This window comes from Orcinus orca, chromosome 3, assembly GCF_937001465.1.
Source record: "Orcinus orca chromosome 3, mOrcOrc1.1, whole genome shotgun sequence".
Classification (NCBI taxonomy): domain Eukaryota; kingdom Metazoa; phylum Chordata; class Mammalia; order Artiodactyla; family Delphinidae; genus Orcinus; species Orcinus orca.
The window spans coordinates 135,963,745-135,991,632 of NC_064561.1; the positions used below are offsets into that span (position 1 = coordinate 135,963,745).

The following is a 27,888-nucleotide window of genomic DNA, read 5'->3' on the forward strand; positions in this document are numbered from 1 at the left end:
GGTGAGTACGGGTGAGGAGGCCGCGGAGGGAGATGGCTGATGGATGGCTCGGGGGCCGTGCAATGATGTGGTGAAGAGCACGGCCCGAGGTCAGGCGGCCCAGTTGATATCAGCGACCAGCCGTGGGACCCAGGGCCTTTCTCAGCCTATTTTCATAACTGGAAAATGGAGGAAATAATACTCATATTGTGAGAATCATATTAAATAGTACCACCATCAAAATGATCTTTGTCGTTGTTGTTTGCTGGATTACAATCATGGGTGCAGAGTGAAGGGAGGTATTCTTTGAGGTCTAGGAGCACCTAGGGAGTGACTCTGAACCACTCTGACTCTGACTCTGACTTTATGTGATTTTTCAATGAAAGTAGAATCCCATATACTCATCTACAGTGAGAAGTACAACTTGAGAGGAGACCAGACCCACACTGTTTCCACCAGCACACACTGTTTCTGAAGACGGGCTCCAGGGGGATAAGGGCCCAGTCGAGTTACCCCAGGGCTCTCTCTCCCCTGGATTTTATGGCACTGACAACTCCCATCTCTAAGGAGTCTGATCTTCTGGTTTGACATGTTAGAATCACACTGGAAATTACACAGGGGGGTGATATGTAATTTGATATGATTTAATGGTGTTAGACAATAGTGGTTAGGAACTCTGCATGTGAGAGTAAGACAAGGGAAGGGTAAGCAGAAAGGAAGGACCAGGGAAGGGAAAGAGAGGCATAGGAGAAATACCCAAAGGCTGAGTAGCCAGGAGCATGTAACTGCACAAGCTTTAAGCCACAGCCAGCCAGTAGCAGAGAATACAATTCAATCAAGTGTCCAGCCGGCCCCTGGAGCCTCTGTGGCAAAATATTATATCTTTATTTTACACCACATGGGGTTTGCTTAAATGTCTTTTAGATGGTTTATTGTGGGATAGGGCAACCTTAATGAAAGAATAGGTATCATATACATACTTCAGGACTCTGAAAGAAGTGTAGAAGGAAGTATGACTTGCTACTTTTTCTAACAAAAATGGAAATTTGTAATTTCTGTTAATAAAAAGGCTGCCACCACATGAAGAGATGCTCAACATCACTAATTATTAGAGAAATGCAAATCAAAACTACAATGAGGCATCACCTCACACCGGTCAGAATGGCCATCATCAAAAACTCTGCAAACAATAAATGCTGGAAAGGGTGTGGAGAAAAGGAACCCTCCTACACTGTTGGTGGGAATGTAAATTGGTAGGACGGTTATGGAGAACAGTGTGGAGGTTCCTTAAAAAACTAAAAATAGAATTACCATACGACCCAGCAATCCCACTCCTGGGCATATATCTGGAGAAAACCATAATTTGAAAAGATACATGCACCCCAATGTTCACTGCAGCACTATTTACAATAGCCAAGACACAGAAGCAACCTAAATGTCCATCAACAGAGGAATGGATAAAGAAGATGTGGTACATATATTCAATGGAATATTACTCAGCCATAAAAATGAATGAAGTAATGCCATTTGCAGTGACATGGATGGACCTAGAGCTTATCATCTAAGTGAAGTAAGTCAGACAGAGAAAGACAAATATCAATATGATATCACTTACATGTGGAATCTAAACAAATGATACAAATGAACTTATTTACAAAACAGAAACTGACTCATAGATCTCGAAATCAAACTTATGGTTACCAAAGGGGAAACATGGGGGGAAGCAATAAATTAGGGGATTGTGATTAACATATACACACTACTATATATAAAATAGATAACTAATAAAGACCTACTGTATAGCACAGGGAACTCTATTCAATACTCTGTAATGGCCTATATGGGAAAGGAATCTAAAAAAGAGTTGATATATGTACATGTATTCTGGATATATGTACTGATTCACTTTTCTGTACACCTGAAACTAACACAACATTGTAAGTCAACTATACTCCAATAGAAATTAAAAAAAAAAAAAAATGCTGCCGCAGTGTTTTCTGTTCAGTGAGGTAGAGACCCCAGAATGGCCTGCCCAGGCCTGCATTACCAGACCCACAACTGATAGGCTCTGGGTCAGTGAGCTGGGTCTGGCAGGACCTCAGGAGACTTTCTAGAGCTGGGAAAGCCTGGAAAGACTGTGGTCATCAACAGCCCTTGCAGTGAGCGTGCAGGCTGCCAAGCTCTCACTGGCTACAATGGAGAGTTTCCTCTAGTCCCCCCTTGGCTGGGCCTGCGTCCCAGCTCACTCTGCTCTTCATGGTGGAATCTTGGAGGGTACAGTGCTCATCCCCCCTGCCCTAAAAGGCAGCCCAGAGCATCTGCCTCATGTCCCTGCTGCCTAGTAAAGAAGGCTCCTCAAAGCCAGTTGTGGCAACTGTCCAGCAGCTTCATCACTGCCTCCTAACCTGCTGCCTTCCTGCCCAGGTTTGCTCTCAGCCCCTCATTCTTGATTTTGGCTCTTGCCTATAGCCCTTATCTAGCTGTTTGGACTTGGAGCTCCTGGGTAGGGTAAGAGTCTGAATCTGAGTACTCTCTCCAGACTCTGGATCTTCTGCCCTGCGCGTGCTGAAGAGAAGCCATGCTAGTTTCGGTTCTTGGAATGCAACTCTGTGCTCTGGGTCATGGAAGCGTGGCCGGGCTGCCCTAATTACAACTGCCGAGATTTCTTCTTATGCTTCTGTCTATGGAGGAAGAGATGCAGGTACTCCCAGAACAGAGAAAGCTTTCCAAAAACTCTTGTCTGTCTTCTGATAATTTACTAAGTGGTTAGATCTTTCTTGCAAAAGAGAAAACAGCCAAGGGTTTAATGCCAAGGTTCCACATTTGTGGAGTTGTCTAGGAAGTACTGCTTCTAAGAGAAGTGAAGCTGGATGAATCTTACGAAGTCTAATCAAGTATATTTGATAAAGCCAGGACAGGAATCAGAACTAGTGAGAAAGAGTTAAGAACTAGTTAAGAACTAGTGAGAAAGCGTCTCTGCTATTCTTTGATGTTTATTCTTTTATGTATCTTTTTAAAATGCAGCACTTAGTAACGCTTACATAGCATAGCTGCTTTCCTTAGAGAAAAAAAGGTATTAATTGAAAATTTTACAATTCTCATTTGAATCTCATATATTAAAGTATATCTCTAAGTATTTATTCTAGTGGTTATAACCCTTTATGCATCAGAAATAACTAGGAAGCATATTAAAAATACAGATGTTGAAGCCTCATGCTCATAAATTCTGGACCCAGGCATTTGCTCTGTCAGCATATGTGATGTTTGAGAACCACCAGTGTAGCGCCTCTCAAATTTTAAAGTGCATATGAATCATCTGGGACCTTGTTAAAAAATATCGATTCTGACTCAGTCGGTTTGGGATGTGGTCTGAGATTCAGTGATTCTAACAAGGTCCCAGTCTGAGTCTGATGCTGCTTGGTTCGTACATCACATTTTGACTAGAAGGCATGGACAATGGAACCAGGTGCAACCGCTCACCTGTTGGCAGCTGGGCCCAAATTGGAGGCTAGGTACCTGAGAGAAAATAATCAGGCTCCTCAGGATGGACTCCTGACACTAAGTCATGGAATGATTAACAATGGACTTTACATACATCATCTCAGTAAATCTGCACATAAATGACACAAGATCTATCTATCTATCTATATATATATATATATATTTTTTTTTTTTTTGGATGAGAAACCCAAGACTCAGAAAGTCATACAGCTAATAAGTGCATATATTGGTTCTCTATTGCTATTTTACAAATTACCACAAACTTAGTGGCTTACAACACAACTTTATTATCTTTTGGTTCTAGAGTTCAGAAGCCCCCAAATCAAGGCATTGGCAGGGCTATATTCCTCTGGGGGCTCAAGGACAGAATCTATTTTCTTTCCTTTGCAGCTTCCGGAGGCCACCAGCATTCCTTGGCTCAAGCTCCCTTCCTCCATCTTCAAAGTCAACAACATCTCTGATCTTTTTTCCTTCATCTCCAAGCACTGCTGGGAAAGCATCTCTGCTTTTAAGGACTCAGGTAGTTAGACTGAGCCCCTCTGAATGATACGGGACACTCTCTCACCTCAAGGTCTGTACCTTAATCAAACCTGTAGAGTCCCTTTTGCCATCCCAGTTTCCAGGGATTAGGGTACAGACATCTTTGGGGCCCATTATTCTGCCTACCATCGGGGGTAAAGCAAGATTTGGAGCCTGGAATCAAATTCAGATCTGATTCCAAAGTCCACGCTCCTTCCAGTACACAACTCAAAACAGCAGCTAAATTGAATGTCGTTGCTGTTGTGTTTTCTGGAGGCCAAATGGAGAATGGAGCTTAAGTTTAGTGCACCTGTAGGCAGCCTGAATTCTATTATCATTTTTAATTGAACTCAATGGTGCTGAAGTAGATTTTATTTGTTGCAATTCATTTTGCATTCTCCTTAGACTCATCGAAACAGGCCTGCTGTGCTAGTGCAGATTCGCACTAACATCTAAGTGTGGTTCCTGGTTGTTATTTAACCTAACTAAAACATTAAGATGGAAACCAAGGAACATCTTTCAGATTTGGCAACGAATTATTTATACTTTCAAGCAACAATGTGGAAGCAAGATTAGTAAATGAACCTTGAGTATTCGAGTGCCTTGCAGGGAGCTTGTGACTAGTGAGGGGCTATGTTCACCACATCAAACTCCCCGCCACCATAGCAGCAAGGTGTTCCTGTCTGCAGAGATTTAGCCCTTAAACTGGGGCAAAACTCCTCCCACTCTTCTTGAGTGCATTTAGAACTAGGTTTTCTTTTTAAGAGCAGCAAGTTCATCCACAGAACTGGGGCTTCTAGTTATCAGAAACGTTATCATCAGGACAATGTGAAAAGAGAAATATTTAGTATGGGTTCTTTTAAATCCATCTATTACGGGTTGAATTGTGTCCCCTCCAAAATGAATTGTTGAAGTTCTAACCCCCAGCACCTCAGAATATGGCCTTATTTGGAAATGGGGTCACTGCAGATGTAGTTAGTTGAGATGACCGTTGTCCTCATAAGAGGAAAGAGGCAGGGGGAGAAGGTGCCCATGTGACAAGATGCAGAGACTGGAGTGACGCATCTATAAGCCAAGGAACGCCAAGGAGTCAGTAGACACCAGAAGAGGCAAGGAGGGATTCTCCCTTACAGGCTTCAGAAGGAACCAGCCCTGCCCACACCTCAGTTTTGGACTTCTAGCCTCCAGAATCATGAAAGAATACATTCGTTGTTTTAAGCCACCCAGTTTATGGTACTTTGTTACAGCAGCCCTAGGAAACTGACATACTTATCTTTCAGGATGTTGTTACAATTTGTATTTCTCACTTTACAGAATGGATGTATTACTGAAGAGGTAAATGAAAATACATCAAACAATGATTGGAACATGACTTAAACACTGGAGATGTAGTCCCACAGAATGATTTTGACTACAAGATGTTACTTAAACCACACCACAGAAATCTTGCCAAAACACCATTCATGGGGCTTCCCTGGTGGCACAGTGGTTAAGAATCTGCCTGCCAATGCAGGGGACACAGGTTCAAGCCCTGGTCCAGGAAGATCCCACATGCTGTGGAGCAACTAAGCCCGTGCACCACAACTACCGAGCCTGTGCTCTAGAGCCCACGAGCCACAACTGCTGAACCCACGCACCTAGAGCCCATGCTCCGCAACAAGAGAAGCCACCACGATTAGAAGCCTGTGCACCGCAATGAAGAGTAGCCCCTGCTCACTGCAACTAGAGAAAGCCGCGCACAACAACGAAGACCCAATGCAGCCAAAAATAAATAAATAAATAAATTAATTAAAAACAAACAAAACCACCATTCATTATGAAGTTGAACTTAGCAAAACAGGCATTTCCTAGTCTGGTTTCAGGAAGTTCTAAAATAACATTATAGAGCATGGACACAGCTCAGCAGTGGCAGTAACAGTCAAATGAGAACCCACTCACTTGTAAAGCACCTACTATGCTCCAGGCACTGTGCTAGGTGCTTTTCAGACATATTTTTCCAGACTATTACTCCTCCCTTTTGTAAAACAAAAAACAAACAAACCTTTTCCTTTGGGTGTTGACCTCCTGCAAGGGTAGAATCAGTGGAATGACTAATATAATCGAGTAGAAATCTCTGCCATGGTCCCACACTGACCCTTGTCATCACTGAAACTGCTCCTCCTTCTGAAGCAGTAACCTCAGTATCTCTGTCTCTCATTACCTCTGCCTGCCAGTCCTTCCAAGTTACTTATTAACCACTCCTGCAACCACTGTTCTAACCCCATCAGGATCTGCAGTCCTTTGGACTTCCCATTTACCCTATCTTTTGCCTTCCCCTATCTTTACTTCCTTTTCATTAGTCTTAGAATTCATTGCCCATCATCTGGCTCTAAATCCTTCATCCTCTTCTAACAGCATCATCCGCTAAAACCCAACTCTGTGGCTACAGCTGAACAGAACAATACTGCTGGAGAAAGTCACACATGGCTATTTACCACAAACATATGTTGCTTTTATAATGAGGAAAAAAAAGTTATTAAAAAGAAATTGCTCCGCGATGGGAGAGGCCACAGCAGTGAGAGGCCCTCGTACCGCAAAAAAAAAAAAAGCAATTGACCATGTAATTGGCTTGAAAGGTTTTTGCATTTTATCAGCTTTTCAACTGCTATCTCTAAATTATTTCAGAAACAAAATTGCTAGTCTTTTGAGTTTTCCTTCTCTGAATGTTCATCTATAGGTTATTTATACATACATACATATATATATATATATATATATATATATATATATATATATATAAAACCTTTGGACTGTTTCGGCTCCAACATATGGCTTGGAAGTTATCACTCCAGTCCTTACAGGAAAAACCTGGACAAACTGAAAACCAATGACTTTTCTTGGACTCATCAGAGAACTGAGTTTGCAGGGCAAACTGTCTCCCCAAAATGTGGAGAGACAGGCAAATCCAGAGTCACAGCTAAAAGCTACTTACTTGGAGCAGAAGTGCCAGAGCCATAAACTGGTAGGATCAATTCTGGGGACCACAGTCTCAGGGGGAGCCCTTACTTTGGTGAGTATTACCTCCAGGGGCCCCACCAATTTCTCCTGGTAAAATCAGAGAAAGGTTCACTCATGGCTCCGGCAGATGGAAGGGAAGGATCATGCTTGTGAAAAATACCCAGAGCTTTCTCCATAACAAAGGCCTGATCCCCAGGGAAAAGACTTTACCAGACCCTTGTCCTAAAGCATGGGAAAAGGGCATTCCTCTCACTCCAGCCCCTTCTCACCTTCGTGTCTTACCTCAGAGGGACGAGAGGGCTATCCAAGAAGAAACACATGGGACTTCCCTGGCGGCACAGTGGTTAAGGATCCACCTGCCAATGCAGGGGTCACAGGTTCGAGCCCTTGTCTGGGAAGATCCCACATGCCACGGAGCAACTAAGCCTGTGCGCCTCAACTACTGAGCCTGTGCTCTAGGGCCCATGAGTCACAACTACTGAAGCCCTCACGCCTAGAGCACGTGCTCCACAACAAGAGAAGCCACCGCAACGAGAAGCCCGTGCACCGCAACGAACAGTAGCCCCCACTAGCCGCAACTAGAGAAAGCCTGCACGCAGCAACGAAGACCCAATAGGGCCAAAAATTAATGAATGAATTAATTAATTTAAAAAAACAAGAAAAAGAAACACATGGTGGTCACAGGCCAGACACTCAAGCCCATAAAGACTTGAGATTTAATCATAAGATCAGAGAACATTCCCCTCCCACACACTTTTCCACCACACCAACAGGGCTCCAGTATAACGGTGGATTGCTGCTAAAAGAGATACCAGACACAGGTCCTCTCTGAGGAGAAGTACTTAGGGAAGCCCAAAGTCAAAGAGGGGAAACAAAAACAAGAACCCTAGGACAATTTGAAACCTCTGGCACCAAGAGCTAACATTAAACATTAAACACAGCCTAACTCCTAGCCAGATTAACATACCTGCTCACGCTAGAAGATCATTTATCTCAGTCCCTATTACCCAACACAGTATGTCCAGCTTTCAACCAAAAATTAAAAGGCATGCTAAAAGGCAGATCAAGATCTGTGATCAAGCAAGAAATCAGAGATCTCGGGCACGCATCAGAATGAGACTCATATATAACATAGATATTAGAATTCTCAGACAGGGAATTTTAAATAGCTACCATTAGTATGTCATGGGCTATAATGAAGAAGACAACATGCATGAAGAGATGGGTATTGTAAGCAGAGAGACAGAAATTCTAAGAAAAAATCAAAAGTAAATGCTAGAAGTCAAAAACACTGTAACAGGGCTTCCCTGGTGGCGCAGTGGTTGGAAGTCTGCCTGCCAATGCAGGGGACACGGGTTCGTGCCCTGGTCCGGGAGGATCCCACATGCCATGGGGTGGCTGGGCCCGTGGGCCATGGCCACTGAGCCTGCATGTCCAGAGACTGTGCTCCGCAACGGGAGAGGCCACAGCGGTGAGAGGCCCGCGTACCGCAAAAAACAGAACAAAACAAACAACAACTACATGAAGAAAGGATGCTTATTGGAGAAGAAATAAATGAAGGTAAAATCAAACCTTTGTGGCTTTTTAAAATTCTTAATTGATCTGAAAGGTAACTGTTTAAAGTAATAGTAACAATGTATTGGGTGATTACAGCACATAGATGAGTGAAATGAGCAACAGCAACATCATAAGGAGTGGGATGGGAGAGGTGGGAACACTGCTGTAAGATACCTACATGACACAGGAATACTGCTATTTGAAGGTGGACTTAGATTAGTAAAAATGTAAATTGTAAACCTAGGCAACCATTAACATTTTTTAAAAAGAGATATAATTGAAAGTACATTGGAAGAGGTACTAGGAACCCAAGGCTATAGGCCTCATTCAGGGCCCATTTCCTCACCTGTGAAATGGTAAGGTTAGAAGAGATCCTCTCTGATTCCCTTCCTGCTCTGAAATTCTTTAACTAAAATCATTAAAATAAAACAAAAAAAAAATAAAAAGCCTATCTTCTGCCTTTATATCTACAAGGAGGAGCCTTTTGAAAGGTATAAAAATAATCAATTCCCTAATCTATTACTGCAGTAAGTGTAAGTTTGGGTTTCCATAGTTCCATACTGTGAGGTGCCTTTAGCAGGCTTATCTAGTAAGTATAATAAAATATTGGATTTGCTCACCTGGTTCAGCACTTCTCAATGCATTGTGTGTGAGTAAAGAACACACAAGGCTGAAGGAAAGGCCATTTCACACTATTGATTTCACTGCCAGAGACAGCACAAGACATATGCCTTTCAATCCAAAAAAGAAAGAAACCGAGCTGTTCCTTGACTAAACAGAACTCATAATTAGTTTGTGATTACCTCCTAAACTGTCAATAGACTTTCCTTTCCTGGCTGGTGTCAATATGCTTCTGAGCTCAGAGTATACATTTATGAGCTACAACTTCGCTGTCAATCAAAAAGTTTTGCTCTTCTAGATTATTGCTTAAGTTGCAATGTTCATTAAAAAGGAAAGAAAAAGAAGTCACTTTAGGGCCAGCCCAGAGAGCACTGTGGAAATGACCTGCCTCTTCTGAAATGAGATACTGATCTTGCCTCAGGCTAAAGCTATTGAGAAAACAAACAGCTCACTGGCAGATCTACTCACAGCTCATCTCCAGACTTAACCTGCTTTAACCCCTTTCAGTAAAAAACCCCAACAAGCAGACTTCTAGTCATAAGGCTAATTTCCAGCTTTAAAACATCATCCTAGTGGCAGACAGATATAAATGCTTTAAGCCTCACTGGACTCATAACCTGTTCTAGCAGTTACTTGCATTCTATTTTTGCCCTACAGGGAAATTAAAGTGGCATGAAAATCAATGTTTCACCTTGAAGGAAAAAAGGGCTAGATGACCAGACATCAATACATTTCTTCTTGGATTAGACGGTTCTTCAAAGCACACTTGGCCAAATAACTTTCAACAGGCCCAAATGAGTTGGATGCAGGCATTAACTGGAACAAGGAACAAATCTTGCTTGTTAAAGATCTTTGGCTAACTGGCGACGCTCTACTTGTTACAGTAAGAAAGGATTCAAGAGAAAATGTAGTCAATGACTCTCAGTTCTGAATTTTATCCAAGTGCTTCAGACCATAAGAGTCTCCTAGGCCAGGAGTTCAACTGGCCAGAAGCAAAATCAGAGAAATTCAGACCAATAGCTACAGCTCTTTTCCAGGGTATTAGGGTATTCACCTCAAGGGCTCAAAAGCTCAACTTCAGACAACTGCACGGGGCTGTCATGGGACATGAGGTTCTGCATACTAACCTGGATGTGTTTGGGACAGAATGGTTTCTTCTTAAGAGGAAAAAGGTAACTTTGAACTGCTGTTTCCGATGTCACAGTCCTATGGAAGTACCGAGATCAGAGATTCACATTTAAGGAATGATTATTTTCTTTTCTCTCCCCATTTTGCCAGCTGATCCTAAACCACACTAAAAGAAAATGTTCTAAAGTGTGGCATGTATTCTGCCTTTTAAGTTCAGACCAAAAATGATAACGTATTTGTGAAGTGTTAAAAAAAAAAAACTATTTGTTGCATATTTGCCTCTTTGCCAACCGTTTACAAATCCAAAAACAACAAAGAGAAAGGCAGTTGTTTGCCTTCATTTCTTCATTTTTAGGTGGCATGTGAGTCCAGGTTACATAGGTGTTCACAAAGATCTACATATTTTTTAAAAACACAAGGGGGCAGGGGAGATAGAGAGAGGGAAAGAGACAGAGAGGACTCTTGCCTGAGGTGTGCCATAACAATAATGGAGTTTATGAGATTTAGGACAGTTGATGAAATGCGCACCAGGATCAATCTACCTTTCCATAGCTTGGTCATTGACTTATCTAGGTTAAAATAAAATTGCTGGACTTGCTGTAAATGAAAAGGCAAGCTAGTAGAGGTTAAGAGTTCTATGGCCAAAACAACAAAACAAACAAAAATACCACTGGAAATTTCTAGTACTGTAAGGTCTTTGAAAAATTATAGAGAGGTCTGGTGAGCACCACCTTATCCACTGTAGCATCATCAACAGAGAGACAACCTGACATTCTGTGCATCCTGTGACACCATGCAAGTATATTACCGATGGAGTCTTGTTGCCAAAAATGTTAACCTGAATCCAGTTACAAGGAAACAATTAGAACACTGCAGAGTAATGGAGATTCTACAAGACAGCTACCTTGGATTCTTCAAAAAAGCGCCAATGACATGAGAAAAGGACTATTCTAGAGTTAAAAACTAAACCACCAAATGCGATATATAAATGTTCAGTAGATTCCAGACCATAAAACAAAACGGGCATGATATAAAATACATCTTTGAGGGCATTTGGAAAATTGGAATACAAACTATTAGATATTATTGCATTAATTTTCGTCAGTATATAGTGGTATATTAGTGTATATGTAGAGAAATGGCAGTCTTAGAGGCATGGAAAGAGTAAATGTGGCAAAATGGAACGATTTGGTGATGAAGGGTACACTGGTGTTCGTTATACTGTTTTTTTTTTGAATTTTTGAATTTTATTTTATTTTTTAATACAGCAGCTACTTATTAGTCATCCATTTTATACACATCAGTGTATACATGTCAATACCAATCGCCCAATTCAGCACACCACCCTCCCCCCCACCAATGCTTTCTCCCCTTGGTGTCCATATGTTTGTTCTCTATTCCTGTGTCTCAATTTCTGCCTGGCAAACCGGTTCATCTGTACCATTTTTCTAGGTTCCACATATATGCGTTAATATACAATATTTGTTTTTCTCACTCTAACTTCACTCTGTGTGACAGTCTCTAGAAGCATCCACATTTCTACAAATGACTCAATTTCGTTCCTTTTTATGGCTGAGTAATATGCCATTCTATATGTGTACCACAACTTCTTTATCCATTCGTCTGTCAATGGGCATTTAGGTTGTTTCCATAACCTGGCTATTGTAAATAGTGCTGCAATGAACACTGGGGTGCATGTGTCTTTTTGAATTGTGGTTTTCTCTGGGTATATGCCCAGTAGTGGGATTGCTGGATCATATGGTAATTCTATTTTTAGTTTTTTAAGGAACTTCAATACTGTTCTCCATAGTGGCTGTATCAAATTACATTCCCACCAACAGCGCAAGAGGGTTCCCTTTTCTCCACACTCTATCCAGTATTTGTTGTTTGTAGATTTTCTGATGAAGCCCATTCTAACTGGTGTGGGGTGAAATCTCATTGTAGTTTCGCTTTGCATTTCTCTAATAATTAGCAATATTGAGCAGCTTTTCATGTGCTTTTTGGCCATCTGTATGTCTTCTTTGGAGAAATGTCTATTTAGGTCTCTGCCAATTTTTGGATTGGGTTGTTTGTTTTTTTAATATTGAGCTGCATGAGCTGTTTATATATTTTGGAGATTAATCCTTTGTCCGTTGATTTGTTTGCAAATATTTTCTCCCATTCTGAGGGTTGTCTTTTTGTCTTGTTTATGGTTTCCTTTGCTGTGCAAAAGCTTTTAAGTTTCATGAGGTCCCATTAGTTTACTTTGTTTTTATTTCCATTACTCTAGGAGGTGGATCAAAAAAGATCTTGCTGTGATTTATGTCAGAGTTTTCTTCCTATGTTTCCCTCTAAGAGTTTTATAGTGTCCGGTCTTACATTTAGGTCTACAATGCATTTTGAGTTTATTTTTGTGTATGGTGTTAGGGAGTGTTCTTTAATTCTTTTACATGTAGCTGTCCAGTTTTCCAGGCACCACTTATTGAAGAGACTGTCTTTTCTCCATTGTATATCCTTGCCTCCTTTGTCATAGATTAGTTGACCATAGGTGTGTGGGTTTATCTCTGGGCTTTTCATCCTGTTCCATTGATCTCTATTTCTGTTTTTGTGCCAGTACCATATTGTTTTGATTACTGTAGGTTTTTAGTATAGTCTGAAGTCAGGGAGTCTGATTCCTCCAGCTCCATTTTTTTCCCTCAAGATTGCGTTGCCTATTTGGGGTCTTCCGTGTCTCCATATAAATTTTAAGATTTTTTATCCTAGTTCTGTAAAACATGCCATTGGTAATTTGATAGGGATTGCAATGAATCTGTAGATTGCTTTGGGTAGTACAGTCATTTTCACAATACTGATTCTTCCAATCCAAGAACATGGTATATCTCTCCATCTGTTGGTATCATCTTTAATTTCTTTCATCAGTGTCTTACAGTTTTTGGCATACAGGTTTTTGTCTCCCTAGGTAGGTTTATTCCTAGGTATTTTACTCTTTTTGTTGCAATGGTAAACAGGTGTGTTTCCTTACTTTCTCTTTCAGATTTTTCATCATTAGTGTATAGGAATGCAAGAGACTTCTGTGCATTAATTTTGTATCCTACTATGTTACCAAATTCATTGATTAGCTCTAGTAGCTTTCTGGTGGCATCTTTAGGATCCTCTATGCATAGTATCATGTCATCTGCAAACAGTGACAGTTTTACTTCTTCTTTTCCAATTTGTGTTTCTTTTATTTCTTTTTCTTCTCTGATTGCTGTGGCTAGGACTTCCAAAACTATGTTGAATAATATTGGTGACAGTGGATGTCCTTGTTTTGTTCCTGATCTTAGAGGAAATGCTTTCAGTTTTTCACCATTGAGAATGATGTTTGCTGTGGGTTTGTCATATATTGCCTTTATTATGTTGAGGTAGGTTCCCTCTATGCCCACTTTCTGGAGATTTTTTTATCATAAATGGGTGTTGAATTTTGTCAAAAGCTTTTTCTGCATCTATTGAGATGATCATATGGTTTTTCTTCTTCAATTTGTTAATATGGTGTATCACACTGATTGATTTGCATATATTGAAGAATCCTTGCATCCCTGGGATAAATCCCACTTGATCATGGTGTATGATCCTTTTAATCTCTTGTTGGATTATGTTTGCTAGTATTTTGTTGAGGATTTTTGCATCTATATTCATCAATGATATTGGTCTGTAATTTTCTTTTTTTGTAGTATCTTTGTCTGGTTTTGGTATCAGGGTGGTGGTGACCTCATAGAATGAGTTTGGGAGTGTTCATTCCTCTGCAAGTTTTTGGAAGAGTTTGAGCAGGATGGCTGTTAGCTCTCCTCTAAATGTTTGACAGAATTCACCTGTGAAGCCATCTGGTCCTGGACTTTTGTTTGTTGGGAGTTTTTTACTCACAGTTTCAATTTCAGTACTTGTGACTGGTCTGTTCATGTTTTCTACTTCTTTCTGGTTCAGTCTTGGAAGATTATACCTTTCTAAGAATTTGTCCATTTCTTCCAGTTTGTCCATTTTATTGGCATAGAGTTGCTTGTAGTAGTCTCTTAGGATGCTTTGTATTTCTGTGGTGTCTGTTGTAACTTCTCCTATTTAATTTCTGACTTTATTGATTTGAGTCTTCTCCCTCTTTTTCTTGATGAGTCTGGCTAATGGTTTTTCAATTTTGTTTATCTTCTCAAAGAACCAGCTTTTAGTTTTATTGATCTCTGCTATTGTTTCCTTTGTTTCTATTTCATTTATTTCTGCTCTGATCTTTATGATTTCTTTCATCCTGCTAACTCTGGGTTTTGTTTGTTCTTCTTTCTCTAGTTCCTTTAGGTGTAAAGTTAGATTGTTTGAGATTTTTCTTGTTTCTTGAGGTAGGCTTGTATAGCTATAAACTTCCCTCTTAGAACTGTTTTGCTGCATCCCATAGGTTTTGGATCGTCATGTCTCCATTGTCATTTGTTTCTAGGTATTTTTTGATTTCCTCTTTGATTTCTTCAGTGATCTCTTGGTTACTTAGTAACATATTGTTTAGCCTCCATGTGTTTGTGTTTTATACGTTTTTTCCCTGTAATGGATTTCTAATCTCATAGCATTGTGCTCAGAAAAGATGTTTCATATGATTTCAATTTTCTTAAATTTACTGAGGCTTGATTTGTGACCCAAGATGTGATCTACCCTGGAGAATGTTCCGTGCACACTTGAAAAGAAAGTGTAATCTGCCGTTTTTGGATGGAATGTCATAAATATCAATTAAATCTATCTGGTCTATTGTGTCATTTAAAGCTTGTGTTTCCTTATTAATTTTTTGTTTGGATGATCTGTACATTAGTGAAAGTGAGGTGTTAAACTCTCCCCCACTATTATTGTGTTACTGTCGATTTCCTCTTTTATAGCTATTAGCAGTTGCCTTATGTATTGAGGTGCTCCTATATTGGGTGATATGTATTTATAATTGTTATATCTTCTTCTTGGATTGATCCCTTGATCATTATGTAGTGTCCTTCCTTGTCTCCTGTAACATTCTTTATTTTAAAGTCTATTTTATCTGATATGAGTATGGCTACTCCAGCTTTCTTTTGATTTCCATTTGCATGGAATATCTTTTTCCATCCCCTCACTTTCAGTCTGTATGTGTCCCTAGGTCTGAAGTGGGTCTCTTGTAGACAGCATATATATGGGTCTTGTTTTTTTATCCATTCAGCAAGCCTGTGTCTTTTGCTTGGAGCATTTAATCCATTCATGTTCAAGGTAATTATTGATATGTATGTTCCTATTACCATATTCTTAATTTTTTTGCGCTTGTTTTTGTAGGTCCTTTTCTTCTCTTGTGTTTCCCACTTAGAGAAGTTCCTTTAGCATTTGTTGTAGAGCTGGTTTGGTGGTGCTGAATTCTCTTAGCTTTTGCTTGTCCGTAAAGCTTTTGATTTCTCCATTGAATCTGAATGAGATCCTTGCTGGGTAATCTTGGTTGTAGGTTCTTCCCTTTCATCACTTTAAGTATATCATGCCACTCCCGTCTGGCTTGTAGAGTTTCTGCTGAGAAATCAGCTGTTAACCTTATGGGAGTTCCCTTGCATGCTATTTGTCGTTTTTCCCTTGCTGCTTTCAATAATTTTTCTTTGTCTTTAATTTTTGCCACTTTGATTACTATGTGTCTCGGTGTGTTTTTCCTTGGGTTTATCCTGTATGGGACTCTCTGTGCTCCCGGGACTTGCGTGGCTATTTCCTTTCCCACGTTAGGGAAGTTTTTGACTATAATCTCTTCAAATATTTTCTCTGGTCCTCTCTCTCTCTCTTCTCCTTCTGGGACCCCTATAATGCGAATGTTGTGGTGTTTCATGTTGTCCCAGAGGTCTCTTAGGCTGTCTTCAATTCTTTTCATTCTTTTTTCTTTATTCTGTTCCACGGCAGTGAATTCCACCATTCTGTCTTCCAGGTCACTTATCCGTTCTTCTGCCTCAGTTATTTTGCTATTGATTCCTTCTAGTGTAGTTTTCATTTCAGTTATTGTATTTTCATCTGTGTTCTTTAATTCTTCTAGATCTTGGTTAAACATTTCTTGCATCTTCTCGATCTTCGCCTCCATTCTTTTTCTGAGGTCCTGGATCATCTTCACTATCATTATTCTGAATTCTTTTTCTGGAAGGTTGCCTATCTCCACTTCATTTAGTTGTTTTTCCTGGGGTTTTATTTTGTTCCTTCATCTGGTACATAGCCCTGTGGCCTTTTCATCTTGTCTAACTCTCTGTGAATGTGGTTTTTGTTCCACAGGCTGCAGGACTGTAGTTCTTCTTGCTTCTGCTGTCTGCCTCTGGTAGATGAGGCTATCTAAGAGGCTTGTGCAAGTTTCCTGATGGGAGGGACTGGTGGTGGGTAGAGCTGGCTGTTGTTCTGGTGGGCAGAGCTCAGTAAAACTTTAATCTGCTTGTCCGCTGATGAGTGGGGCTGGGTTCCCTCCCTGTTGGTTGTTTGGCCTGAGGCGACCCAACGCTGGAGCCTTCCCCCGGCTCTTTGGTGGTGATAATGGCAGACTCTTGGAGGGCTCACACCAAGGAGTACTTCCCACAACTTCTGCTGTCAGTGTCCTTGTCCTCACTTTGAGACACAGCCACCCCCCCGCCTTGGCAGGAGACCCTCCAACACTAGCAGGTAGGTCTGGTTCAGTCTCCTATGGGGTCGCTGCTCCTTCCCCTGGGTCCCGATGCACACACTACTTTGTGTGTGCCCTCCAAGAGTGGAGTCTCTGTTTCCCCCAGTCCTGTCGAAGTCCTATAATCAAATCCCGCTAGACTTCAAAGTCTGATTCTCTAGGAATCCCTCCTCCCGTTGCCAGACCCCCAGTTTGGGAAGTCTGACATAGGGCTCAGAACCTTCACACCAGTGGGTGGACCTCTGTGGTATAAGCATTCTCCAGTTTGTGAGTCACCCAGACAGCAGTTATGGGATTTGATTTTATTGTGATTACGCCCCTCCTACCGTCTCATTGTGGCTTCTCCTTTGTCTTTGGATGTGGGGTATCATTTTTGGTGAGTTCCAGTGTCTTCCTGTCGATGTCTGTTCAGCAGTTAGTTGTGATTCTGGTGTTCTCGCAAGAGGAAATGATAGCACGTCCTTATATAGTATTCTTTCAATGCCCCTATAGTTTAAACTTTTTTTCCCTGAAGTTGGAGGAAGGAGATACAATTTTTTGTGACATGCATCTCTTGCCTTCCTTTCATCAGCTCTCCAACAACTTTTAAATTGCTACTCACTTGGGATTTATAAGGAACGTAGAAATAGAACAGAAGAATATTCCTCTCAGTATGTGAGCCTTATGTTTTAATTAATGGAATTAGGAACTGGTTGAAAGGTACAGAATTCTAACATTTTCAAAATCTCACTGATGATTTTATGTCAGAGTAATTTCAAATAGCTCTGAGTCTGGGTACTTTTAAATAACCTTACCAAACTATGCCATTTGAGATCAATTTTTAAAGGGAGATAAAATTATACAGTGCCAACATCATTCTCTTTTGTGAAAGATCTCCTTCCCCTGCATGCCTGCTGCTCCTGAACACACACTTCCATTAGAACCACTATTTTCGTATATCATACTGGCAAGTGTGTTCCCACTGAATTGTAAAACTTCACAAGGTAAGTACCATGTTCTAACCCCAGAATTTAGCATAGAACTATGGCATAAAACAGGAACTCGACAAACATTAGTTGAATAAAGGAATAGGTAAAATAAAGATATAAGGTGAAGATTTTTCAAGGGAAACTAAAAACATGAATATTTTAACATCTAATGATGTTGCTTCTGTAACATGACTGGTAGGGGAAAGAGGAAGGAGGGACCACATATAATAACAACTTTAAAATGTTAACTGTTCATCACATGGGACTTTGTCAGAGGGTTAGGAGAAGTCTCTGGAGTATAAAATAAATAGAAAAGGAGCACATGTAGGGAATGGAAATGATCATAACCTTGTATTAGGAAGCACAGTTCAACCAGAGGGCTGGCTGAGTTGTTTGTCCAAAACTTAATACATTTGCTATAAGGCTGAATAAATGAACAGAATTCTATAAATCAATAATTACATTTTATATCTTAATCGAGCACTTAAAAATTCAATAATTTCTCTTTTTCTCTGAGCTATTTACAAAGCCTATTTTAAATTCTGAGCTTTAAAAAATGAACCAAACTTTTCCCCTGAAATGTTTTTTACTTTTTTTGCAAGGTGGCTATTTGAGTAACATTTGCTATAAAACTATAATGAAATCTGTCAGGAATTGGAAAGCTGAGTATTTTACCATAACTGAAAAATGGGAGCATGTATGTGTATTTCTGAAAACACTAATGGAAATAGTGCCTCAAATGAAAATAATAATGGAAATAGTGCCTCAAATGAAAGACAAATTATTCTTCTTAGGCCAGTCTTGAGGACTGAGTAGTAATGATAAAGAAATAACACTGGGGGAAGGAAGCAAGATGGCGGAATAGAAGGACATGAGATCACCCCTTCTTACAGAAACACCAAAAGTACATCTAACTGCTGAAAAACCACCAAGAAAAAAACGCTGAAACCTGCCAAAAAAGATACCCTACATCTGAAGACAAAGAAGCAGCTACAACAAGACAGTAGGAGGGGCAGAATTGCAATAAAATCAAATCCCATACACACCAGGAGGGGAACCCACAAATTGGAAACTAATTATATCACAGAAGTTCTCCCACAGGAGTGAAAGTTCTGAGCCCCATGTGGGGCTACCAAGCCTAGGGGTGTGGCAATAGAGGGAGGAGACCCCAGAGAGTCTGGGTATGAAGGCCAGTGGTTTGACTGCAGGAATTCCACAGGACTGGGGGAAACAGAAATTCCTTTCTTGGAGGGTACACACAGGGTCTGGGTGCACCAGAACCCAGGGATAAAAAGCGGTGACCTCGTAAGTGACTGGGTCAGACTTACCTGTTAGTGTTGGAGGGTCCCCTGCGAAGGCGGGGGGGGGGAGGGGGCGGCTGTGGCTCACCATGGGGACAGGGACACTGGCGGTAGCGGCTCTAGCAACTGCTCATTGGCGTGGGTCCTCTAGGATGCTGCCATCTTCTCACCAAGACCTGGCCCCACCCAACAGCCTGTAGGCACCAGTGCTGGGACGTCTCAGGCCAAACAACCAACAGGGCGGGAACACAGCCCCACCCATCAGCAGAGAGGCTGTTCAAAGTCTTCCTGAAAAAATAGCTGCCCCATAATAAACACACCCACAGACACTGTCCTGCCCACCAGTGGGATAAAACCCAGCTCCACCCATCAGTGGGTGGGTACCAGTCCCTCCCACCAGCAAACCTGCACAAGCCTCTTAGCCAGCCTCATCCACCAGCGGGCAAACAGCAGAAGATAGAAAAACTACAAGCCTGCAAAACGGAAACCACAATCATAGAAAGTTACACAAAATGAGATGGCAGAGAAATATGGTGCATATGAAGGAACACGACAAAAACCCAGAAGAACTAAGTGAAGTGGAGACAGGCAATCTACCTGAAAAAGAATTCAGAGTAATGAGAGTAAAGATGATCCAAGATCTTGGAAAAAGAATGGAGGCACAGATTGAGAAGATACAAGAAATGTTTAACAAAGACCTAGAAGAACAAGAACAAACAAACAAAGATGAACAATACAATAACTGAAATGAAAAATATACTAGAAGAAATCAATAGCAAAATAACTGAGGCAGAAAAACGGATAAGTGACCTGGAAGACAGAATGGTGGAAATCACTGCTATGGAACAGAATAAAGAAAAAAGAATGAAAAAAATGAGGACAGTTTAAGAGATCTCTGGGACAACATGAAATGCACAAACATTCGCATTATAGGGGTCCCAGAAGGGAAAGAGAGAGAGAGAGAATGGGCCTGAGAAAATATTTTAAGAGATAATAGCTGAAAACTTTCCTAACATGGGAAAGGAAACAGTCATCCAAGTCCAGGAAGTGCAGAGTCCCAGGCAGGATGAATGCAAGGAGGAACGTGCCAAGACACAGTAATCAAATTGACAAAACTTAAAGACAAAGAAAAAATATTAAAAGCAACAAGGGAAGAGCAACAAATAACATACAAGAGAACCGCATGAGGTTATCAGCTGATTTTTCAGCAGAAACTCTGCAGGCCAGAAGGAAGTGGCACAATATATTTAAAGTGATTAAAGGGAAGAACCTACAGCCAAGAATACTTTACCCAGCAAGGTTCTCATTCAGATTCGACCAAGAAATCAAAAGCTTTACAGACAAGCAAAAGCTAAGAGAATTCAGCACCACCAGACCAGCTTTTCAAAAAATGCTAAAGGAAGTCCTCTAGGTGGAAAAGGCCACAACTAGAAACAAGATAATTATGAATGGAAAAGCTCACCAGTAAACACAAACATATATAGTAAAGGTAAGAAATCATCTGTACACAAATATAAAATCAAAACCAGCAATTACGAGGAGAGCAAAAATGTAGGATATTGGAAACTCATTTGAAATTAAAAGACCAGCAACTTAAACCAATCTTGTTTATATATAGACTGCTACATCGAAACCTCCTATTATCCACAAAACAAAAACCTACAATAGATACACACACAAAAAAGAAAAAAGAATCCAAACACAACACTGAAGTTAGTCATCAAATCACAAGAGAAGAGAACAAAAGAGAAGAAAAAACACCTACAAAAACAAATCCAAAACAATTAACAAAATGGCAATAAGAACATCCATATCGATAATTACCTTAAATGTAAACAGATTACATGCTCCAACCAAAAGACACAGACAGGCTAAATGGATACAACAACAAGACCCATATATATGCTGTCTACAAGAGACCCACTTCAGACCAAGGGACACATACAGACTGAAAGTGAGAGGCTGGAAAAAAGGTATTCCATGCAAATGGAAATCAAAGATAGCTGGAGTAGTAATACTCATATGAAATAAAATAGACTTTAAAATAAAGACTGTTACAAGACACCAACAAGAACACTACATAATGATCAAGGGATCCATCCAAGAGGAAGATATAACAATTGTAACAATTGCACCCAACACAGGAGCACCTCAATATATAAGGCAAATGCGAACAGCCACAACAGGAGAAATCAACAGTAACACAATAATAGTGGGGGACTTTAAGACCCTACTTACATCAATGCACAGATCATCCGGACAGAAAATCAATAAGGATACACAGGCCTTAAATGACATATTAGACCAGATGGACTTAATTGATACTTATAGAGCATTCCATCCAAAAGCAGCAGAATACACATTCTTCTCAAGTGTACATGGAACATTCTCCAGGACTGATCACATGCTGGGCCACAAATCAAGCCTCAGTAAATTTAAGAAAACTGAAATCATATTAAGCATCTTTTCCAACCCCAACACTGTGACATTAAAAATCAACTAACAGAAAAAAACTGTAAAAAACACCCACACATGGAGGCTAAACAATATGCTACTAAATAACCAATGGATCACTCATGAAATCAAAAAAGTACTTAGAGACAAATGAAAATGAAAGCACGACGATCCAAAACCTATGGGACCCAGCAAAAGCAGTTCTAAGAGGGAAGTTTATAGCAATACAATCTTATCTCAGGAAACAAGAAAAATCTCAAATAAACAACCTAAGCTTACACCTAAAGCAACTAGAGAAAGAAGAATAAACAAAACCCAAAGTTAGTAGAAGGAAAGAAATCATAAATATCAGAGCAGAAATAAATGAAATGGAGACAAAAAAAAACAATAGAAAAGATCCACAAAACTAAAAGCTGGTTCTTTGAAAAGATAAACAAAATTGACAAACCTTTAGCCAGACTCATCAAGAGGGAGATGGCTCAAATCAATAAAATTAGAAACGAAAAGGTGAAGTCACAATGGACACCACAGAATAAGAGACTACTACATGCAACTATATGCCAATAAAATGGACAACCTAGAAGAAATGGACAAATTCTTAGAAAGCTGCAATATCTCAAGACTGAACCAAGAAGACATAGAAAATATGAACAGACCAATCACAAGTACTGAAATTGAAACTGTGATTTAAAAACTCCCAACAAACAAAAGCCGAGGACCAGATGGCTTCACAGGCGCATTCTATCAAATATTTAGAGAAGAGTTAACACGTATCCTTCAGAAACTGTTCCAGAAAATTGCAGAAGGAACACCCTCAAACTCATTCCATGAGGCCACCATCATGCTGATAACAAAACCAAAGATACCATAAAAAAAGAAAATTACAGGCCAATATCACTGATGAATATAGATGCAAAATCCTCAACAAAATACTAGCAATATGAATCCAACAGTACATTAAAAGGATCATACACTATGATCAAGTGGGATTTATCCCAGGGATGCAAGGATTTTTCAATATCTGCAAATCAATCAGTGCAATACACCACATCAAAAAATTAAAGAATAAAAAACATGATCATCTCAATAGATGCAGAAAAAGCTTTTGACAAAATTCAGCACCCATTTATGGTAAAAAACTGAAAGCATTTCCTCTAATATCAGGAACAAGAGAAGGATGTTGACTCTCACCACTATTATTCAACATAGTTTTGGAAGTCCTAGCCATGGCAATCAGAGAAGAAAAAGAAATAAAGGAAATCCAAATTGGAAAAGAAGTAGTAAAACTCACTGTTTGCAGATGACATGATACTATACATAGAAAAATCCTAAAGATGCTACCAGAAAACTACTAGAGCTCATCAATGAATTCAGTAAAGTTGCAGGACACAAAATTAATACACAGAAATCTGTTGCATTTCTATACAGTAACAAAAAAAGATCAGAAAGAGAAATTAAAGAAACAATTCCATTTACCATCACATCAAAAAAATAAAATATCTAGGAATAGGGCTTCCCTGGTGGCGCAGTGGTTGAGAGTCCGCCTGCTGATGCAGGGGACACGGGTTCATGCCCCGGTCCGGGAAGATCCCACATGCCGCGGAGCAGCTGCGCCCGTGAGCCATGGCCACTGAGCCTGTGCGTCCGGAGCCTGTTGCTCCGCAACGGGAGAGGCCACAACAGTGAGAGGCCCGTGTACCGCAAAAAAAAAAAAAAAAAAAAAAATCTAGGAATAAACTTACCTAAGGAGGCAAAAGATCTGTACTCTGAAAACTTTAAGACCCTGGTGAAAGAAATAAAAAATGACAAAAACTGATGGAAAGATATACCATGTTCTTGGACTGGAAGAATCAATATTGTCAAAATGAGTATACTACACAGGCAATCTACAGCTTCAATGAAATTCCTATCAAATTACCAATGGAGGGCTTCCCTGGTGGCACAGTGGTTGAGAATCTGCCTGCTAATGCAGGGGACACAGGTTTGAGCCCTGGTCTGGGAGGATCCCACATGCCACGGAGCAACTAGGCCCGTGAGCCACAACTACTGAGCCTGCGCGTCTGGAGCTTGTGCTCTGCAACAAGAGAGGCCACGGCAGTGAGAGGCCCGCGCACCGCGATGAAGAGTGGCCCCCGCTTGCCACAACTAGAGAAAGCCCTCGCACAGAAACGAAGACCCAACACAGCAAAAATAAATCAATTAATTAATAAACTCCTATCCCCAACATCTTCTTTAAAAAAAAAAAAAATTACCAATGGAATTTTTCACACAACTAGAACAAAACAATATTAAAATTTGTATGGAGACACAGAAGACCTCAAATGGCTAAAGCAATCTTGAAAAAGAAAAACAGATCTGGAAGAATCAGGCTCCCTGACTTCAGACTATACTACAAAGCTACAGTCAACAAAACAATATGATACTGGTACAAAAATAGAAATATAGATCAATGGAACAGGACAGAAAGCCCAGAAATAAACCCACGCACCTATGGTCAATTAGTCTACAACAAAGGAGGCAAGACTATACAATGGAGAAAAGACAGTCTCTTCAATAAATGGAGCTGGGAAAACTGAACAGCTACATGCAAAAAATAAAATTAGAACAATCTTTAACACCATACACAAAAATAAACTCAAAATGGACTAAAGACCTAAATGTAAGGCCGGACACTATAAAACGCTTAGAGGGAAACATAGGCAGAACACCCTTTGACATAAATCACAGCAAGATCCATTTTGACCCACCTCCTAGAGTAATGAAAACAAAAACAAATGAGACCTAATTAAACTTAAAAGCTTTTGCACAGCAAAGGAAACCATAAACAAGACGAAAAGGCAATCCTCAGAATGGGAGAAAATATTTGCAAATGAATCAACTGACAAGGGATTAATCTCCAAAATGTACAAACAACTCATGCAGGTCAATATCAAAAAGACAAACAACACAATCAAAAAGTGGGCACAAGACCTAAATAGACTCTTCTCCAAAGAAGACATACAGGTGGCCAACAGGCACATGAAAAGATGCTCAACTTCACCATTAAAGAAATGCAAATCAAAACTATGATGAGGTATTACCTCACACTGGTCAGAATGGCCATCATCAAAAAATCTACACACAATGAATGCTGGAGAGGGTGTGGAGAAAGGGGAACCCTCCTACACTGTTGGTGGGAATGTAAATTGATACAGCCACTATGGAGAACAGTATGGAGGTGCCTTAAGAAACTAAAAATAGGCTATCATATGATCCAGCAATCCCACTACTGGGCAAATATCCTGAGAAAAACATGGTTTGAAAGGATACATGCATCCCAATGTTCATTGCAGCACTATTTACATGGAAGCAACTTAAATGTCCATCAACAGATGAATGGATAAAGAAGATGTGGTACATAAATACAATGGAATATTACTCAGCCATTAAAAAGAATGAAATAATGCCACTTGCAGCAACATGGATGGATGTGGAGACTATCAGGTGATAGTCTCCAGTGAAGTAAGTCAGACAAAGACAAATATAATATGGTATTACTTATATGCGGAATCTTAAAAAAAATGATACAAATGAACTCATTTACAAAACAGAAACAGATTCACAGACTTATAGAACCAACTTATGGTTACCGGGGGTAAGCGTGGAGGAGAAGGGACAGATTGGGAGTTTGGGATTGACATGTACACACTGCTGGAAACAGTTGGAACAGATATTGGAAACAGATAACCAACAAGGACCTTACTGTATAGCACAGGGAACTCTGCTCAATACTCTGTAATAACCTAAATGGGAAAAGAATATGAAAAAGAATAGATACACATATATGTATAACTGAATCACTCTGCTGTACACCTGAAGCTACCACAACATTGTTAATCAACTCTACTCCAATATAAAATAAAAATTTTTTAAAAATGAAATATCATATTAAAGAAGCTTCTGGTCTTTAAATGAAAAGAGAAACTGAAAGGGTAACTAGGATTTGCTACTTGAAGCACTGCCACCTGCTAGGACATAGTTAACACCAGAGTATGAAAGAAAACTTTCCTTTAAAATTCACTGGGCAATTTTTATGAACTCATTTTTTGTAAGGCAGGAAAAATAATCAGGCAAGCAAAGGTGAGGTATCTTTGGAAAATTTAATTTGGACCATATTTTCTTTCTTTTGCTTAAAACATCAAATATTTCCATACACTTTGGGTTCCACAACTTACAAAGGGGCAGTGGGTTTCCTGCAGTTACATACTGTACCCAACTTTCTATAGAAAGATCAGACATTTTCCAACCTTGCTTTTGAGTATTTTCTTAAAAATGCTTTAAAGGTTCCTTACAGTCAATGGCAAGTAAAACAAAGTAAGGCTTTATTTTCTCCTTTTTCCCCATTTTTGGTACTGCATGTTGGAGGAATAAGGAAGGAAGACTTGTCACATCAGTGTCGGTACCCTGGGGATCACTGCTGAGTCCTCCACGTGTATCCATATCATCGAGGCCCTGACGTACCCCTGCACAGAGGAACCTGAGATGGGTAAGTGCTGAACAGCCTGTCACAGCCATTTCGCAGCACAGGGGGTCTGTGGCTGCTGGTTTCTGTCAGTGTTCACAGGGCTCCTGGACTCCAGGGGTAACAAAGGAACTAGGATCAAATCACGACCAGAGGTCTCCCACCTGGCACTGCAGTACCACAGGTTCACATCTGTGGGCCTTACAATGTGCATTTAAAGACTAAATGTAATTACTGAAAATAACACAAGAAAAAAAACCCATTACTAATTCCCATATCAAATTACTAGAATGAAAATAAAAGCATTTGTCTGATAAAACATGTTTTCTATGTCAGATGAAAGCAACTCCCTTGCAAGATAATCTCAGTAATGTATATTTGTCACTATTCATATACTTTTGCCTGGTATACAAATTTCTATAATTGCATCATCTGAACAGGTTTGTCATTTTTCAAACTTGTAGTCTCATTAACTTAAAAAAGGGATAGATAAGGCAGCCAAATTTAACTAATTTTGGTTGCAGAAAAACATCTCAGACATTAGCCTTCTTCTTCTCAAGTGTTAAGAGCATATGATTAAAAGGTAACAGTTTCTTCTCTTAACAGGAAGCTAAGCAGCTATTGTTGTCAAATCTATCTTTAGTAAACACAGGGCCCTCATAAATATAAAATTAAATTCTTTTGAGGAATAGGTTTGTGATTTTAGGTATGCAGGATTTACATGTATTCGCTGAATTTTGTAGTAAACAAACATGTGGTCTTCCCATCTTTCTTTCAATACACAAGGGATTTCTCCATCGTCTCAGCAGGCTCTCACACACAGATGGCAGGCTGGTCATCTCAGCCACATGTCACGTGCTCTCAGAAGCCCTGCAAAAACTCCTGTAGCTGGGTGACGATCTCGGTGTCCACTGTTTCCATGAGGGACTGGAAGCCTTGCTCTCCCAGCAGCTCCTGCTGGGCCTTGAGCTTCTCGTAGATGAACTGCTGCAGTGACACGGTATGCACAGGGTCCTTCAGGGCCAGCTGCAGGACAGAGAGGAGCCACACTGTGTCAGAGAGGCAAAACAAGTTCCTCTTACATGTGAGTGACTCAATTCTTTGTAATGTCTTTCACAGCAACAAAATTGCTTCTGCCTCCCTTCTTGCAAGGGATTCTAAAGGAGCCTCATTGTGGAAAAGTTTGTCAAAGAAAATTTCACTCAATTAGTCTAACCTCAGCTCCCTAGGGCCTCTAAGCATAGTCATCTGATTAGCCCAATTTCTCAACAATTCATCCATGTAAAGAATCAAAACCTGGTGGAAAGTATCCTAAAAGGAACATAACATGCCAAAGAGCACTTAAACACAACTGTCCAGGGTTCCTCGTAGGAAGATCAGGTACTTTATTGTGGCAGCTTAGTGAGGCCCTCAGGACTGACAGAGGAAACACTGCCCTATCCTGGATTGCTATGCTACTTATATACATGTATATTCTTCTGGTTAAAAAAGAGAAAGAAAAATAATAAATAAAAATAGATTTTAACAACCCAAACACGTGCTCCTCCTCTTCCATTGGGATATTTGAAAAACAAAAGAAATATAATTAAATAAAAATAACCCATCCATCCACTTCCTAAAGATAACAATCACAACAGAGAACATTCTGACCTTTTCTGTGCCTGTGGCATGCACATACATACACATAAATATACAATTAGTTCTGTTCTTTGCACTTATACTATCACACAAAAAATTCTACTC

The 27,888-nt window shown here is 40.1% G+C and overlaps 1 protein-coding gene across 6 annotated transcripts in view; it reads right to left on the reverse strand.

Moving 5' to 3' along the window:
- Positions 1-27,888, reverse strand: part of IPO11 (importin 11) — a 263,491-nt gene that overhangs the window by 21,588 nt on the left and 214,015 nt on the right. For 2 of the 6 annotated variants that reach the window (XM_004275193.3, XM_049707902.1), the window contains exon 30: positions 25,770-27,171. The exons of 2 other annotated variants lie outside the window; for them this stretch is intronic. In XM_004275193.3, coding sequence (XP_004275241.1) covers positions 27,007-27,171 — 165 coding nt within the window. In that variant the 3' untranslated portion in view covers positions 25,770-27,006. Of the gene's footprint in view, positions 1-25,769; positions 27,195-27,888 lie in introns of those variants that run through there. 2 more of the 6 variants (XM_049707905.1, XM_033437896.2) reach the window with 2 other exon arrangements.